This window comes from Salminus brasiliensis, chromosome 1 (genome assembly GCF_030463535.1).
Source record: "Salminus brasiliensis chromosome 1, fSalBra1.hap2, whole genome shotgun sequence".
Classification (NCBI taxonomy): Eukaryota; Metazoa; Chordata; class Actinopteri; order Characiformes; family Bryconidae; genus Salminus; species Salminus brasiliensis.
Window position 1 is genome coordinate 68783092 of NC_132878.1, and position 20010 is coordinate 68803101.

At 40.3% G+C, this 20010-nt stretch overlaps 1 protein-coding gene across 1 annotated transcript; it reads right to left on the bottom strand.

The window, feature by feature from the left end:
* Positions 1-244: 244 nt before the first annotated feature.
* On the bottom strand, positions 245-6954 carry zfp36l1b (zinc finger protein 36, C3H type-like 1b). The gene is made up of 2 exons (XM_072688130.1): positions 6794-6954; positions 245-4224 (listed from the first exon to the last, which is right to left on the bottom strand). Exons 1-2 carry the CDS (start codon positions 6842-6844, stop codon positions 3247-3249), a joined length of 1029 nt encoding a protein of 342 aa, XP_072544231.1. The 5' UTR covers positions 6845-6954; the 3' UTR covers positions 245-3246.
* Between the last annotated feature and the right edge of the window lie 13056 nt (positions 6955-20010).

A 20010-nucleotide genomic window follows, 5' to 3' on the forward strand; every position in this document is an offset into this window, starting at 1 on the left:
AGACTTTAACAGTGTTTACACACTTCTTATGTCAAAAATGGGGGGAAATAATGGCTATGATATGGCCCCTTTAAGTTACAAGCAAAGCAGTGTGCTTTTAGACCTGGGGACCTCAGCCGAAGCCTGAAGCAGCTGGAGGCAAAATTCATCACAAACAGTCCTTTCTTAGAAAAGTCATAAAACTATTTCTGGATGGACACATGCTGGGCTGAGGTCATATCCGCACAGGAAAAAAGGCCATTCATTTGGGAAATATATATATTTATTGGCATGAAACTGCAATCTTTACAAAAGAAGCAAAGATATGGGATGCTGTAGTGAGCTGCTGTTAGAACACATTCAGTTATCTACTACAGTCCTGCTGAGACGAGACTTCACACCAATCCCTGTGGCACTTGGAATTTTCCGGTAGTCCGAAATGTGGAAATAAACCAAGAGAGTAAGAGACATTCATGGAATTAAGGCCCCTGAATAAACACACAGTTGTGTTATACTGTATTTGCCTAATTAGACATCTGTTTTAGACACACTTGACTGAGGATTACTGTCTAAGGTGGTTACCTTCATCTATTCACACATGTATTTCTTTTAATACGTTACAGTGGTGATATTCTTGAACATTTTCTTAATGCTTTAAACAGAACAGTCACTTTATATTTTGTGAGCTGAGATATTTAAGTGCAAAATTCATTTGTACATCCAAGTGTACAAAATACTCAAAAAGCATAAGATAATAAAACAATCCATCTGTTGTTTCCTGAGATATTGGCAGACCACTGTGTTGTTTAGGGCAGTGCTTCACATATGGTTAAAGGGGCAGTTTGGCGAGAAATCAAATAAGCATGATTTATAACGGATCCAGATGCAGTCTATCAATCATAATATGTTTGGTATCTGACATGTGCTTCTTTAGTTTACAACAGGAGATGCTATGCTAATGCTGATAACAAACACTGGACTTAAGACTGTCACCAGTCTGACCTTCAAAAGCACACCCCCAAAAACGTCAACCGGTGTCTCAAAACGCATCCAGATCTTTTCTTTGTTTGGAGAATCTGTGTGCTTTAGGACACAGTATGACTTACTTTAGTTTATAAATGCAAATATGTGCGGTTCTGTTTAAAACAGTAGTAGTATGTTAGAAGATAATGATAATGTATCTCCAGTTTCAGTTTAAATGTGTCAGTAAGGCCTGTCCATGCGTGTTTTTGAAGTAAATAAATGAAGATTTTGGGCATGTGTACAAAGATTGGTGGCAGTCAAAGTCCAATGTTTGTTGACAAAGTTAGCCAAGAACCTATTAAACATCAGATACCAAACATGTCTTGGCAGACTTTGGATAGCTGGGAAAGGAATTACATATGTAATTTGATCATTTAATATAAATTATATATATGGGAATGATTTTTCATGAAATCTATAACCACAAGGATCTCTCCTCCTAACAATACCAGCTAAATCAGAGTGGTGAACAAAAGAATAGTCTCTCACCAGCGACAGCAGTAAGGAAATGTGCAGCTCTGCAACAGTAGCATGAGTGTTAGGAAAGCGCTATCAGATGTTGGCCATAACAACTTTGCATGGGGGTCTAGTTTAATCTAATTCATTAGATTAGCTCATTTTGAATTGAGTGATTTTGTTCTTGTGAATATGAATGAAAAATGCACTTCGCGGCTCAGAGGGGCCCTAAACCCTGCAGTTCTACAGAATTAGAGGAACAGGTCCTTTACGCAGGCTACATTCTACATGACCCCTCGGTCTGGTCACATTAAAGAGATTTGAGCAGAAAAAACAACGTGAAAGTGCAGGCCAACATCAGGGAGGACAACAATAAATAAAATGTAATATTTTTAACCTTTTTTAACAAATTAAATAAGAATTTGAAACGCATCCTTTTTGCAGTTACAAAAAACGGCATTGCAGTATAATATATAACAGCGGAAAAAAGGTCTTCACAATCTTAATGATTAATACAGAAGATCATAATTTAATATAAAGAAAATATATTGTTTTCATTATCCAGATAAATAGAAAACAAAAAATAACGTTTACAATCAGCAATAAATACATTTTGATAAGTTAAATAAGCAGTGATGAGCAACACCTTCAGACAAATATAAACAAATACCAACATAAATGTAGCAATAACACATTAACAATAATATGCAAGTAAAATGAGGTGGAATTAATGAGCATTTTAACTGAACTGATTATGAGAGAAAGTGGGGATTAATCATAGTCGTAACTAAAGAACTGCGGACGGCATCACATGCTCTCAGAACTGTCACCATGATGATAGTGGGCGTAGCACCATTACACATTCACCGAAATCTCAAGAACGACAACAAAATATTTACCTTCCCACAAATTGTCTATAAACAGTAGCACAAAATTAGGCACTTCACGGTTTGGCCAGTCGCCGTTAAACGGCAACAAGGCTGAGGTCACTACTGTGGGGAAACTGACCGCTCCCAAGGCTCTGCTGTGAACTTGCAGCGCTGTTGGACAGCTCTGCTACAACACTGGGGCTGAATTAGAAACAAGTTCCTTGAAAGTTCTTGGAACTTCTCATCAAACATTAAGGGACATCTAGCCTTCTGAAATTCAGAGAATCATTTACCAAACTACTGTTCAAAGCACAGATTCAAGCCCTTTTAGCTCAAATGTTGTTTAAAGTGCTGATGAATTAAACATTTTTTATTTGAATTTTTGCTTTTGGGACAACATAAAAAAAAGCATTTTTTAAGCATGTACCGACCGCATTTTGCACTATCCTGTTGGGTGTGTGAGGTTGAAGTCAGTGCTACTCAGGGAATGTAGAACATTTTGAATCTGTGGCTATGAAAAACACTGCACCGCCATCCACTTCCCTGCTGTAAACAACTCAACTGGGAGTAGAGGGAATCAATGGAGGGTGGTAATCACTCTCTCTGGCTGAATCTCAAATGTCTTCCTATATATGTAGAGCTCTATGCAGGCTCTTTAGTGGATATATGGTGGAGTACTGGGCTTCTATTGGGCTATGGAACTACAGGTTCCATAATGCTAAGGTAGTGCAATTGTATAGACGCTATAGTAGACATATAGTTCATTATAAAGGCTCTCTAGTTCACACGTAGTGCACTAGTGGGCTCTTAGGTAGATCGATTGTGCACTATTTGGCTGTCAGTGACAAAGAGTGTACTACATAATGTGTGTGAAGCCATTTGAGACACAGCCAGTATTTCTCTTTACAGCTACCTCTCTCTAATCATCAGTAATTGACAGCCTACTAAAGATGGGGAGTCTGCGGGTGGCATCCAGCACTGGAGACTCTGAGCCGCTGAGGCTACCCAGGCTGCTCTGGTAGCCCTCCTGGTCTGACAGAGAGTCCACTGGACTTGGAGGGGACTCAGAGGGCCTGAAGAATGAGGGAATGGTGGGCGAGGACGGTGGGGGCAGCTCCAGGGCCAAAGGGCTGGCCAAGCTCGGCCCAAAAAGGCCACCAATGTCCTGGCTGGATAAGGTGAAGGGGTTTGTGGGCCACTCGGTCAGGTCTTCGCTGGAGGGTATGGGCGGGGGTGTGCAGGAGGTGGGACTGTGGGGAAATCCAGCTGAGCTGGGAAAGCCGGCAAAGCTGCAGCTGTGCTGGAGCCGTGGACGCTCCGCTTTATTGAAGCTGGAGAGCGGAGGCAGAGGCCCACGCTGTTCTTCTGCATTGTGCACAAAGTGGCAGCGTGGCCCGTACGGGCAGAAGCCTATGGTGTGAAAAGTGCGGCAGAGCTCCGTCTTGTACTTAGGGTGGCGGCTCAGGCTACGCAGCTCGTGCAGCCCGTGAGCGAACTGGCACTTGTCTCCATATTTACACGAGCCATTCTCTTCGAATGGCCGGCAAAGCTCAGTCTTGTAGCGGCTGGAGTTGATCTGGCCAGCTCCGATGCAGCTCAGCCTCAGCTGCTCCCCGTTTTCAGAATAGGAGCGCTCACGAAAACGATTCTCCTTGTTGTTTCCACCAAACACGAGGGCCAGTGGGTCCGTCTGGAGGCTGCAGGAAAGTTGACTGGCACTGAATTTGGAGATGGGTGTGGAAACAGAATGACGGCGCTGGTAGAGTCCTGCTGCAGAGCCTCCACCCACCTTCCTGTCCAGCAGGGGGCCGACGGAGGTGGAGAAGAGCATGCTGGCACTGGAGCAAGACAGAGAGTCGTTCCTTGACCTGCCACTGAAGCTCAAGACTTTATTGTACTAAAAAAAGGAGCAAAGAAAGAAGGGAGGTTACACACCATTCAAGTCGAAATCCACTACACTGCAGTTCCTTAAAGGGAGAGGTGTGAGCATTAGTAAAGCAGTACAGGAGCTGAACCAACACAACAGAAGGAGCCAGAACTAAACCCAGAAAAGGAAATTGGAGCTAAATGTTAATGGTAACTAAAACTGAACTGAGGAGAATGGCATCGCTGACTAAACTGGAGCATCAGTATGTTAATGGAGTGAGTTTCAGTACTCCCCTGGTGCTAAAGCAAGAACTCTGAACAGAACTGGAAATGCTGTAGCACTGTGGTAGGCGGTAAAAGGGAACAAGTGGTAAAACAGGGCGTAGCAATAAGCAGTTTCAGTCTAAGACGTCAGAATCAGAAGAGTCTGCCCTTAACCTCCGACTTCCTTCGTCATTCTTCCCTCCCTAACAGGGATCAACTAGGTTAGAGCTACACTCTCTTTAATAGGACTGGAGAATCTAACCACTTAATTCTTAATCCTTAGAGAAACCTTAAAGAGTTCTCTACCGTACCCCCAAAGGTAGACAATCAGATCAGCATACTGCTAGCTGCATAAACCTACATTATCTCTCGCTTGTCACAAACTGTGTGCAGTTCTTCAGTGATCTCTAATAGACAAACTATGGATGGGTATGAATGGGTATGGAGGATATGGGTGTGGGTATGGATCAGTATTGCTATATAAGATTTTGACATGGTATCAGAAAAGCCTTATCGTGACTGTGATATCTAATAATTACTGTAATTGTGTCCTGCAATATAATGCATATGTCCTTAAACTTCAACCTCCACCTTCCCTCCTCCACCATAAAGCCATTTCAGAGAGGTGGAAGGTGCATCATCACCTGCTCCCAGGCTCTGAGCCAGGTGTGAACTGTGGGAAGAGTGAGCTGAGCTATTACATAAGTAGAGTGTGCAACCCAGTATTTCAGCCATAAGCTACTAATTCCCTCTACACAGCACTGGTCACCGGATGGAGATGAGATGACAGAAAGTGCCGCAGTGCTGAGACTACACTACATTGTACTGCACTATACTAGACTATGCAACACTATAGTATTATACACTATGCTGTCCGACACTAGACTCACTGTACTATACACTGTACTATACTATAATAGCATCGCTGCCTGAATAAAACCCCTTAGTTATTCCACTTTTTGACATAATTTGCATCTGGTAGTTGTCTTTTATGATGAATCGACCAATTAGACCAAACTGAAAATCCCCAAAATGACTTAGAATAATAATGAATAAAGTCTTTTACATTGACTTCCACTATGAGATAAGAATGCTTTTTCTTTCTCCTGTAAAGTTGCCATTTTTGAGACATTTTTAGAGTGACAGTGACGATATACTCTAATGTACTCCACTATACTATATTACACTGTACTACGCTACATAATATTATGTTCTACTACACTCTTCTATATTGTACTATACAATACTATATTATATACAGTATAGTATGTTACACTATTCTCTACTACACTCCATTGTCTGTATACACTAACATTAGTGTATGTATTTCATAGTTCATCACCCTCTTCTATTATACAACACTATTCAATACTGTATTAATCTACATTACACAATCCCATACTACACTATACTATACTACAATTTACTATTGCACTGCAAACCTTCCCAGTGCACTCTGTAACATGCCCTATGGACCCTGATGTAAACGGGGTCAATAGCAGGTTATTAACTTAACAACAGAGCCGATGGGTCTAATCTGACAGTGTAGAAACAGACTGTAACCCAGTTAGCTTCAACAAATGCATAAGCCACATGCTTTCCTTCTTTTCTTTCAGGTGTCTGCGTAATCCATTTCTTCATCAAGCACCTAATTCTACACCATAATCGCCACGGTGAGGCAAGGTCTGAAAAGCAGGGAGCAACTCTTATGTAAAAGTCACACTCTGAATTTGGCAAGACTTTATTTGAAGGCTGCCTTCTAAGGGACCTGGGTTAAAGCATAGTAATTCTACTGATGATTTCAGTGGCCACAGACCAACGTGGCAATGCCTTTATAACACGTTATAACACTTGCATTAATGCTAAAATGAAGTACATGGATAATATAGATACATACATGAACAAAACGAGAATAAATAAGTCATTTCTCCTCCAGTGTCCAAATATTTAATAGAAACAAGCAGGTTGTTGTGACAGGCAGTTCATAAATACTTACTACTCGTAGGTAAACTTCAGGTGAACACATTGCAATAAGTTGTCCTGAGGCGTAATGATCAGACTTTAACTTTAACACTGAGTAGGAGGCTCGGCAGTGAGACGCTAAAGCTCAGTGAGCCTCAGTGGAAACACATCCTATCCGAGACTCAGAATGACTCAGAGACTTTACATCGATCAGTATTCGCTGATTATTGATCAGCGATCAGGTGAAACCGTGTAAGTCAGTGAAGCAGCACATATTAGTGAAGCCCAAGCATTCAGCCAGTACACTCCCCCGTAGACACACACACACACACACACACACACTACACAGCAGGTGTAGTTTCAAAGTTCAGTACCTGATTCTGCACCTCGCAGTCGAAGAGGTGGCTGGACACAGCTGCGCTCATTCTTGCTGGTGGAGTCTGAGCTTAGCTTGGTGTTACACTCCGGCTGCCCCCTCTGCCCAGCCTGTCTACTCCTGACTCTTTATACCGCACTTTTCTCTCACGGCAGCGGGGCTGTTTAAGTGTCGATCACAGACGACAAGTCCCGCCCCGTGTGAGAAAACTGCGCCGCCCCGCTGCTGTGTCACCAATCACTGCTCCGGTCTGCTGGGTTTTTCCTGACCATGTAGTGAAGAACTTTGAAGGGCAGACACTACTGTAATGAGTCAGCGCTCTCAGAGCAAAGCAGCCCCCTAAGAACACAATGCAAAGCTTCATTCTGGATATGAATGTTATTAGAACTTCATTCTGGATATGAATGTTATTAGAACTTCATTCTGGATATGAATGTTATTAGAACTTCATTCTGGATATTAATGTTATTAGAACTTCATTCTGGATATGAATGATATTAGAACTTCATTCTGGATATTAATGTTATTAGAACTTCATTCTGGATATGAATGATATTAGAACTTCATTCTGGATATTAATGTTATTAGAACTTCATTCTGGATATGAATGATATTAGAACTTCATTCTGGATATTAATGTTATTAGAACTTCATTCTGGATATGAATGATATTAGAACTTCATTCTGGATATTAATGTTATTAGAGCTTCATTCTAGATATGAATGATATTAGAACTTCATTCTGGATATTAATGTTATTAGAGCTTCATTCTGGATATGAATGATATTAGAACTTCATTCTGGATATTAATGTTATTAGAGCTTCATTCTGGATATTAATGGTATTAGAGCTTCATTCTAGATATTAATGTTATTAGAGCTTCATTCTGGATATTAATGGTATTAGAGCTTCATTCTAGATATTAATGATATTAGAGCTTCATTCTGGATATTAATGTTATTAGAACTTCATTCTGGATATTAATGATATTAGAGCTTCATTCTGGATATTAATGTTATTAGAGCTTCATTCTAGATATTAATATTATTAGAGCTTCATTCTGGATATTAATGATGGACTTTACTTTATGGTGGTTGTTAATTGTATAAGAATTAATTTTATTATGTTATTACTATTAGACTTTCAAGCACATCCTGTGCCGCTGGTCAGTGCTATGGAGGTATGTTAGTATGTTAGTTCATGGTTTCTTTATTTAGTGTGCGGTTAAAAAGAATGCATAACAGTTGGTAAAAAGTGTCTGGTTCAATACCTCTGGATCATTTGCTCTTTAATTATATTAATTAGTTACAGACTGGGTAATTAATTCTTCCTGGAGCTTTGATCCTGTCCTGTGAGAAATTATCTGGTTAGGCGTGTATGATGTAAGCTGTTTTGGAGCTTGCATGTCTGGGTTTGGGGGACGGGGTTAGGAGGTCAGCATATTTCCGCTCGCTGTGTTCAGGGTGTGGACACACTATCCTTGCCTGCAATAGTTCCTAGTTGCCTACTGCTGTGTTCCCCAGCAGTGACTAAGGAAAATTGTTTCCGCTCATTTCTCTGAATGGCTTTTCATTGAGTCTCTCAGAAAAAAAGTATTTTCTGTTGACTGGGCATGTTTTCAGCCTTGTCCATCTCTAAAGCTCTGTGAATTCATGAAATACAAGGTTTATGTAAACCTAAAGCTATTGTACTGTCTATACTACAGTACATTAATCTATAATACTGGTGTAGTGCCCAGTAGTATATTTTAGTATTCTCTAATACTGGTGTAGTGTCCTGTAGTAAACTATGGTAATATATAATACTCGTGTAGTGTCCTGCAATAAACTATAGTAATCTATAATACTGGTGTAGTGCCCAGTAGTATATTTTAGTATTCTCTAATACTGGTGTAGTGTCCTGTAGTAAACTATGGTAATATATAATACTCGTGTAGTGTCCTGCAATAAACTATAGTAATCTATAATACTGGTGTAGTGTCCTGTAGTGAACTAAAGAAATCTGTAATACTTGTGTAGTGTCCTGTAGTGAACTACAGTAATCTATAATACTTGTGTAGTGTCCTGTAGTGAACTATGGTAATCTATAATACTGGTGAAGTGACCTGTAGTGAACTACAGTAATCTATAATACTGGTGTAATGTCTTGTAGTAAGATATAGTAATCTGTAATACTTGTGTAGTGTCCTGTAGTAAACTAAAGTAATCTGTAATACTTGTGTAATGTCCTGTAGTAAGCTGTATTAACCTATAATACTGGTGTAGTGTCCTGCCATAACTAAAGTAATCCCTAATACTGGTGTAATGCCCTGTAGTAAACTATAGTAATCTATAATACTGGTGAGGTGCCCTGTAGTAAACTATAGTAATCTATAATACTGGTATAGTGTCCTGTAGTAAACTATAGTAATCTAAAATACTGGTGTAGTGTCCTGTAGTAAACTATAGTAATCTATAATACTGGTGTAGTGTCCTGTAGTAAACTAACTACTAACTAACCTGTAATGCTTAATATTTCGACAGACTGCACTGATTCACATTTTCCTCAGTATGGAAGTTCTAGCATGTAAAGCCAGCCACAGACTGATAGATATTATAAGTTATGCTGTTTCCCTCCCTGTGAAGTAACATGCATTGCTTGTGGCTGAACTTGTAGAACCAAAGGTCGAACTGAAGGAGATAATGCCAGCAGACTCCAGAGCTGATCCAGAATGCACGGCCAAATCAAATTCACATGTATTTGTTTTGTGGGTGGGTGACCGAAAGGTCTGGGCTCTTTACAGTCCTGCTGGGGGGTCACAGATCAGACTTTTCAGATCTAAAATTCAAATCAGTTGTATTAATCAATCATACTGTAATGTGTATTAGGTGGACAATGTGTTCAGAACTAGTGGAAGCACTAAGGTCAGTGCTTCTATTAAATTGTCCAGTGAGTAAATGCACAAGGTAGGTACTAATAAGTGAGTTGATGCCTTATGCCTCCTGAAGCTGTTGTTGCTGTTAGCTGCTCTCCTTTCCCATACTGGGTTGGTTTTCCCCAGTGGTGAGTTCTTATCTTTATAGTGGAGCGCTGGGTCCAGTATGTGTTTAGAGAGTCATGTCTGAGTCATGGGAGCTGCACTGTGTGTGCCTGCCATTCAAACAAATTTCACAATCATACTTTGTTTACCTAGTAATAAAAATGCTGTTTGAGTTTATAATGCCTTCTGCACTTCGTCTTGTTTGTGCACTCGTGTTGTTGCACAGTGTGTGTAAATATGAGCAATTTATTCTGCTTGTACAATGATACCTGTTCATCCGCTAGTCTAGCACCTAAATCTATCCACTTGTCCATTTGTCTGTCTGTCTGCTTTTCTGCATCTCTGTATCTGTATCTGCCTGTCTATCTGCCTGTCCATCTATCTGCCTGTATATCTGTCTATCTGCCTGTTTATTTATCTGCCTGTTTATATTTACATTTACATTAATGACATTTAGCTGACGCTCTTCACCAGAGCGACTTACAAGGTTACTCATATTACAGAGGTGGGCCAATGGAGTGTTAGAGTCTTGCCCAAGGACTCTTATTGATGTAGCGCAGCATAGCCACCCAGACCGGGAATCGGTCCAACATGGTATGGTAGCTCAGAGGCAGGTAGTGGTTTTATCTGTTGCGCCACACCAACCACCTATAGATATTTCTATCTATCTACCCTTCTATCTGTCTGACTGTATATTTATCCATCTGTCTGTGTATCTGTCTATCTGTATAACTTTTGATCTGCCTGTCCATCTATCTGCCTGTCTATCTGTCTGCTTGTTTGTATTACTACTCATCTGCCTGTATGTCTGTCTGTCTATCTGTCTGCCTGTTTGTATATCTATCTGCCTGTCTATCTGTCTGCTTGTTTGTATAGCTATCCATCTGCCTGCCTATCTGTCTGTCTATCTGTCTGCCTGTTTGTATTTCTATCTACCTGCCTGTCTTTCTGCATGTTTATATGTCTGTGTGTCTATTTGTCTGTTCATATATCTATCTATCTACCCCTCTATCTGTCTGTCTGTAAATGTATCCATCTTTCTTCCTGTCTACATGTCTTTTTATCTGCCTGCCTGTTTGTATATCTGTCTATGTCTATCATTCTGCCTGTTTGTATATCTGCTTGCCTTTCTATCTGTCTTCTTTCTGTCTTCCAGTTTGCATGTCTATATATCTGACTGTCCGTCTATCTATCTGCATGTTAGCATATCTATATATTTGCCCAACTTTCTGTCTGTTTGTGTATTTATCTATTTATCTGACTATCTATCTGTCTGCCTGTTTGATTATCTGTCTATCCAAATGTCTATCTGTCTGTCTGTCTTTATGCCTGGTTGAATATCCATCTATATGTCTGTTTGTATATCCATTTATCTACTTATCTGACTATATATCTGTCTGCTTGTTTGTATATCTGTCTCTGTCTATCTGTCTGGCTGTTTGTATATCTATCTATCTGCCTGTCTGGCTGTCTTTATGTATATCTATTTATCTACTTTTCTGACTATATTTCTGTCTGCTTGTTTGTATAGACATCCATCCAATAGACCATAAGACTGCTGGCCAGATAGATAAAGAGAGACATATAGATAACTGGACAGACTGAAAGACAGACCGACTGATAAGACTGCTAAAAACACAGATAGTGAGAGAGAAGGAGAGAGAGAGAGAGATCTACAGAAAATGGAGACAGATAAACACACAGACTAATACAGACAGACACAGAGAGAGACAGACAGATTGTTACACTTAGATTAGGGGGAATGACAGAAACACAGTTTGATAGACAGGCAGATATGGAGATAGACTGACTGACTGCAAGACAAGACAGACATAAAGAAAAAGTAGGACAGATTAAATGATAGATAAAGAGACAGATAAACAGATACTATGGCTCTAAAGACACTGGACTGAGGAAAGCAGAGGAAAGGTCGTTTCTCACAGCCTTGTTGCTTAGCTGTTGAAAGTGGGACTGAAGTAGTTCACACACTAATTTGATAGCTGCTACAAATGTTGGTTAACTGAAAAAAACAAATAAATCAAGTTAATATTATTATGTAATGCGACTCAAAGTTAAGATGACAAAATAATCATGAACAGAAATGACCAAGAGAAGAGCTGGAGAAAGACAGAATACGTAAACACCTACAGCTGAACAACACCACAACAGATTCCAGTGTGTCACTATTTATTTAACAAAAATCAAGCCAAATGGAAAATGTGAAAAATGAAATGACTCAATAGCTTGTAGAACCACCTTCAGCAGCGAGAATTTCAAGTAATAGGTTTCTGAATGACGTTTTCATTCTCTCACATTGTTCTGGAGGAATTTTGGCCCACTTTTCTTTACAACATTGCTTCAGTTAATTCTTGTTTATGTACAGCTCTTATAAAGTCCTGCCATTGTAACACATATTGTACACATAACTGTACAAGAATTTGATATACATGTTCATGGCTTTCTAAAATCACACAGGGTCAGGCTGCATGTACAGGGTCAAAAATACATACAGCTATATACAGATTATTACTTCAAGGTAATGAAGGTCTCTTAAATTCCTGTTAGTGATCATGATTGACTACAGCTTCTCTGTTTGATGTCTTGTTACCACTTACAGTCTATCAGACAAGTCGAATGCTTAAGTCATGAAATTGGGCAGGCCGGCTGGAGTCGTTATGTACCACTGGCAGAGTACACACAGATTGACTTATTTAAGTGTACTCTAGCTTTCCGACTAAAAACATATTATTGTCCAGCGCAGGTGATTTTAAGCTACTAGCCTATAGGAGATATTGGCTACTGTTACCACAGCACAGAACTCTTCTGACTGTCTACTGTATTTATGCGTACCCGCATCGGTTTTCATAGATAGTATACACCAGAAGTTGTTTATATATTACTGTAGTACATATTAAAAGAAACCATATTTCCCTGTTTCCTCAACATATCTGTAATGAGAAGGAATATCAAAAATGTTTTTGGATTTGTTCTATGTAGTGTGTGTGTGTGAGAGAGAGAACTAGAGAGATAGAGAGAGAAAGAGAGAGAGAGAGAGAGAGAGAGAGAGAGAGAGAGAGAAAATGAAAGGGGGCTTTGGAAAGGAAGTGTTGTGTGTATAATGTGGTGTGTGGGTGCTTCTCTCCTGGGAATGAATCATTACTCAACACTGCAATCGGAGCACAGCATCGGTGTGTGTGTGCATGGTATGTGTACGTGTGTGCTTGTCTGTGCATGCTTCAATTAATGTCTCTGTCTGTGTATGTGTGTGTATGCGTATGTGTATCAGGCACGTAGCCAGGGGTTGGTTTGGTCCTACTTATAGTGACTCAGTCAACCAGGGAAATACTACAACCACTCCTTCTACTACTACTAATAATAATAATAGTAATAATAATTATAATAATTATTATTATTGTTAGGCTGGTAGGCCATCGTAGTTTTTGAGCGGCCTATGTATATTTTTTGTTTGATCTTGCAACAGCATTACCAACCTTGGTCAACCATCTTGACTAGCTTCACAACCAACTCAAATTAAGCTGGTCATGGTGATAGACCAGTTAAACCATTAAACTGAAACATTCTTTGATCTACTATCAGCATGATCAACTTGACCACAAAGGTTGACTAGCTTGACCAGCTTAACCAAAGTGAAGTGGTTAATCAGCTTGACCAACTTGACCAAAGTGAAGTGGCTAATCAGCTTGACTAGCTTGGCCAAAGTGAAGTGGCTGATCAGCTTCACTAGCACAAAATAATCTAATGGTTTGATCAAAGTGGTCAACCAGCTTGACCAAAATAGTCAAACTTGACCAACGTGACCAGAATCAACCAGTATGACCAGCTTCACAACAAGAACTGAAGCTGTTCATGGTGGTAGACTAGATAAACCAAACAGAACCTTCTTTCTAAAGGCCTCAGAGAGCTCTTTGAATCTCACTATGGTAATAACACTCACTTTACCAGTCAAGAGCAAACCAAACTAAATGTCTGAGGATTAAAGAAGACAGGCTCCTCCAAAATCCTCTCTAACCATGTTCTACAGCTGATTGGCTGCAACTGATTCTAACTTTAGACACTAATAATAAGTAATAATAAATGTGGGGGTGTTGTAACTTTTTCCTGGCTGTCCTGCCTCCCAGACCAACCCCAGTATCATTACATTTGCTGATGATACTACAGTCATTGGACTGATCGCTGGAGGTGATGAGACCGTGTATGGAAGAGAAGATCTGGTGGCATGGTGCCAGGACAATAATCTTTTCTTAATTACCAACGAGAATAAGGGAAGGCTTGTTGATCCAATAAAGAGGAGGGAACAGCACACACCACTTCATATTGTAACCACAAAACTCTTAAATCATTGGTATCACCTCAGGGCAGAAGGTTGTACTGGGAGGATGATGATTGCATGGTTGCAGGTTATAGGCCGATAGCCAATGCTGAATCTACCTAAATGGCTTATGTATGCCTATGCCACAGGTGTGTGTGTGTGTGTGTGTGTGTGTGTGTATTTGTGCCTGTGTTTAGAGAGGGATTTCTGCATTTCCTTGAGAGTGACAGTAAACAGCAGCCCAGCACAGTGCTTAAACAAGGTCAGGACCCCAGCTTTTATACAGTACAGCACTGTGGGAATGTTTGGAGTGGGTGAATCAGTTCTATGACCCGTGATGATGTACAGCACTTTCCTCTGATTATTAAAGCAGTACAGCATGGAGGGTTGTGTGTTACAGTGGTTTTCCCAGGGTTAAGTGGTCCCTGCTGATAAACATCATAGAAACAATTAAAGAGCTCTGCTAGTTCCTGCTGGTTTTCCTAATGTTCTTTAATGGTCAGTAATGGTATATTGTATTTTCCTGATGTGTTAAGATCACAATATACTCACAGTGCCAATTCCCATTAGGAAATCATGAGGTTTAAGCACTTTTGTAGATGTTCCAGATCAGGCCCTGTTCACACCTGGCATTAACATGTGTCTCAGGTGATCCAATCACAAATGATTGCTGAAATGCCTAGCTGTTCACACCAGGCATCTTCTGTGACCGAATTTTAAGATCATACTATTTGTGGATTGTTCCACTTCTAGCACATACATAGATTTTATGGTTACTACACTTCTATACTTTGGTCACTGTGGTTAATATACTGCTATACTACGGTACTCTGGCTACTGTACTCATGAAGTATAGTAACCAATGGGTTAATAAAATAAACAGTCCTTGTTCCTATAATATGTTGTATTATGAGTACTATATTCCTATACTGTGAGTACTATGGTACTATTATGGTTAGGGCACTACTATACTATGTATTATTATTATTTTTGCTATTTTTATCTATGCATTTATTTATTTTTCAATGTTCACCCCCAATTTACTGTGCTTTACGGGCATATCACGGTACTGTAGTTTACTACTACACTATGGTTACACTAGTAATATAGTCATTTCACTACTACACTATATTTACTGTTGTAGTACTGTTGTATACTACGGATGCTTTACTATGAATATTTTGAATTTACTTTGATTCAAGTCATTCAGAATCTTATAGGTAATTCCGTTGTTCCTGTAAGATTAATTGAAACATGTCTACTTTATTAGTCCTTATGTAATCAAATCTGGACTGATTACTGCACTAAAATCTAGACCATCAGGAAAGGACAGGGTATTCCTCAGGCTGTGGAGCCCAGGGTGACGCAACACCCCACACTACAGCTTGGAAATAATAGTATTTCACTAAAGGTCATGCAGGGGTGCATACATTGATGACTGCTGCATAGGGACTACATGTCCCAGAAGTACTTTAGCTAAGCTGCTGGAAGCAGAGCTTTCCCAGGATCTGTCCAGTCCTACAGCGGACAGGGCAACACTGGATGATTGTACTTCACTGAACTGATTTGAACTCAGAAGCACTGTCAATAGCGTCAACTCCACTGTCAATAACTATCAACTCCACAGTATAGAGTATAGAGTGCAGTCAGATACAACAGTATACCCAACACAGTCACTTGCAATAAATCAGTGACCACTGCACCGCACATGGGCAGGAGTGTCCTCATTATAATGCTATCACCATGGCAATGCATTCTGTAGTTGGTAATGTACTGCTATGACAGTCAGGAAGGTTGTCAGGGGGAAAGGTAAAATCCTCAGTAATAAAAAAACAACAACAGAAAGACCCAGTCATACTGTTTTTTGTGGACAAGAGAGCTCTTAACCTAAAGAAAACTACACGTAAATATGGAACTATTTGGAAAAATAATGATTAACCAATATAAAACTGAACTGAAATAAAAAAAGGTAGTATTAAGTAAAAATGAACAGTAAGTCTGCTCCACAGGCTGGACTGCTCTGGGGTCTGATTTTCTCCCCGCTCTAACTTTAGCGCCGTATTGTTGTCGAACACTGGTTTTAAGGGAGCTGTGTGCTCACAGTGTGGTCATATTTACACCAGCAGATCTGGGCTGAATCATCTGAGGGAAGTATGTGTGTAATCACAGTGTAGCTGTAATTACCACCATACCCTTCACCACAATAGAGGAGCAGGGCAAGTCCATGGCAACCCAGCTGTTGTTCTGTGAAGTGCAGGCTGGTGATTGTTGGGTTTCTGCAAGAAGAATGCACTCACTCTCCAGCTGACAGCATCAGGAATGCGGCCTGTTTTTCCGAAGCCACAGAATTCAGGAGAATTCAGGAGAACTCTGCTTTTACAGCCTAGCGCTCTTCTCGTAAATACCACATAGAATTTCCCCGGGAGACACAAATATACCTCCAGATTCTTCCCTATTCTGGGATTAAATGTCAGCTATGAGATCAAGATCTAGTTATGAGCTTGAAATATTATTGCACTCTTCTGTGCAAATAGGAAGTGTGAAGTGATGCTGCTATGGTAACATGTCACAACTCTCATGTCTGCTACTTTTAGTTTTTCATTTAACTTTGACAGGGAGGACTACGCTTAATTACTTCACATAACCTGAATCTGTGAGTTGTTCTTTACATAGTGGCAAAAATCTTTAACAGGTCAAGAGAAATAAACCATCATGCGTTGGAATCTTTCTACATTCTACACTGACTTCCGTCGAAAGTTAAGAGAGTTTTTTTTCGTCTCCTGTAACACAGCCATTTTGGAGGTCAAGGTTTTCTTAGAGACCATTTATGAGGAGCCTGGCCTCTAAAAGGCTCTAAAACGCCTAAGTAGGTGCTTATTGAAAAATTTTACATGACTTTTACATGACAGCGAAGCCTTGTTGACATCATTTCACTGTGATCATCTGTGATCGATTTGGAGATCCTGGAGAGCAGCACAGCACCTCTAAAGCTGCTAGTTTTGGGAATGCAGGTTGCTAATCAGGTCTTCTGACTGTGGCTTCTCGTGTGCGAGTGTTCGAGAAGGGGAGTGCAAACTCGACAGCAAAAGCCTTTTACTGTATTTTCACCCCAACGGCTGCCTCCTCTGTGAAAAACTTGACTAGCTCATGTGGCTACCAAACTGAAGCTAAATCACTAATTTCGGCTAAAGGGTAAAAATGTGTTCATATTTTCTTAACTTTAGAAAATTTGAAGAATGCGCTACATCAAAACCTCACTGAACATTTACCAGCATATATCTGGTAAATATATATCATGGCTTTCATTCTGACAGTTGAGAGTGTTGATTGGCTGGCAGTTGGGATGAGTGCTGACTGGCTGGCCCGCTTACTTCTGACTGCTGATTGGCTGGCGTTCTGACAAGGCATGCTAATTGGCTGGCATTTTGGCTACTGAGTTCTGTCATTGTGCTATTCTGCACTTTATCACTGTACTCATCTATCTGCCCTGCAGCTATTCAACACCAGAATCAATATACAGTCATAAGGTGTATGTGCCCAAGTACATCAAACAGAATGCAAATCTGGCAGCCTTGCAGGGGAAAGAACCATGATAGTTTCACTATCAGTAATGGTTTCAGTCAGGACATAGCAGTAAATGACTCAATGACACCATCAATGATGCCAGACAGTCCAAATGCCAAACACTACAGCTCAGCTTTTACGTTTTCCAGGACCTCATTAATATTTCCAGGGTTTGTGTAAAAATGTTCTCATTTTCCAGGGGTTTCCATGACGGGGAAACTAGTCACTACATTTTTGTGTGGAAAACCTGCTGATTGTTGTCCATTTTCCAAAAAGGATCAGTCCTGCAGTCCATGGCATATTCTGCTCTTGGACGAGGGAGTCCTGTTAGTTATCTCAGCAACAAATCTCCCTCCACATCTGCAGACCTTTCGGACAGAACCAACCCGTTCCATATTTATCTGATGCACAGCCGCGCTGCTCGCCTGGCCGGGTTGCCATAACAGCGAAGCCTTGTTGACATCATTTCACTGTGGTCATCTGAGATCGGTATGGAGTAGGAGAGCATTTCAGCGTTTCAGGGTAAGGTTAGGTTAGGAGTTGGGTTCAGGTGAGAATCCATATTGATTAGAAGGGATTACACATTTACAGAGCTGCTGCAGAAATGACCCGGGAACCTCGGGGTCGACCAGAACCCTACACACTTTACCTGCTCTAACTCCCTTTGACCGGTTTGTGTCCTTAGTTACTCTAGCTTTTTTCACACTATTCATAACCAACTCATAAACTCGCTGCTATTGCCACGTAGATTGGAGCTTGCACAGTCTTTCCATATGCCATGGAATAAAAGAATATCCAGTACAGTACAAGTTTATATTTGCCTTACAAAAACTGAATATGCAGATTAAAAATAAATAAATAAATAAATAAATAAATAAATGAATAAATGAATAAATAAATAAATAAAACACTTTCTGTCAGTTTTTTCTTTACATGCCCAGATTTTTTTTTTTTTTTAAGTTTCTGTCTTCTGTGCTATTAGTCCAGTTACCACTGATGTTCGCAATGCCTAACACCAACACTTATTATGGTATGTTTAATAATGACTCACACCCCAGAGACTCGAGACATGTCTCAGACTCACACCCATAAACTTAAGACTCAACTAACTTGAGATAGTTCTATATATTACGAGTTTGGTTCATGGCAGTGACATACTACAAACCCCACATACAACACTTGTATCCTCTTCTAAAAGAAAAGCTCATGCAACCAAAAACTGATCAATTCCAAAACCCCCAAACTCGCTATGTTTACGACCTCATATGTACACATATACACACCCAGCCTACTACGTTAGGAGAATATGGTGTTGTTGATACTGGAGAGCAGCACAACACCACAATGCAGGTTGCTAATCAGGTCTTATGACTGTGGCTTTTCCACGAGCAAGGGGAGCGCAAACTTGACCCATGATGAGGCAAAGGCCAGGGTAGGAAACGAGCTAAAACTAGCCGACTGCCTATTACTGTACTTTCACCCCAACGGCTGCTTCCTCTGAGAAACAAACTTGACTAGCTCATGTGGCTACTAAACTGAAGCTAAATCACCAGCTTATTTGTTTTACAGGTAAGACTTAACAACAACAACAACACCAACGACAACAACTAAAAGAGCGGGGCCTTAAAGCCTTAAAGCTAGCCAGCTAAACTCTCCTCAGATTGCTAACCACACACAATAACAAAATCATTTAAAAAAGTGTTTTTGTTACAGTGTTAATGACTTTGCTATGGCACGCAGCTTCTGTGGGCTGTCGCTGTAATGAAAACCAGCCAATGAACAGAGCTTTTTTAGTTTTTCCACAAGCCGTCTGTCTATGAATAATCTCTTTCAATCTGGGGCAAAATACCTGAGCTGTAAACAGGCTTATAAAACCGCAATGGAGCCCGTTCACATCGATACTTGGCTGTTCACTTACGGTCAGATCACCCAGGACGTGCATTGATGCCGGGTGTAAGCGGGGCCCCTTAGAGTTTACAGAAGAAATGTCCTAAGGTTCCAGCTGGACCCGTGTCCAGCTGTTTCAGCCACTTCATCATTTTCTCATTTATAATAAGAGTCCAACTTTTACCACATCAGATCAGAGCTGAGGTGAGCTATCAGCAGGCCCTTTGCCGAAACGGCTGAGTCAGGACAGTATCCAACTGTGGAATTAAAAATATCACGCTGCTTATTCTCTTTTTCCCTGTCTAGATTTCAAAGAAAAGATTAGATACGCATCAGATGTGCTCATCTGAAGCTCAGCTCCAAACCACAAATCTGAGTACAGCCAACTACAGACACAACCACCAGAACCAATAA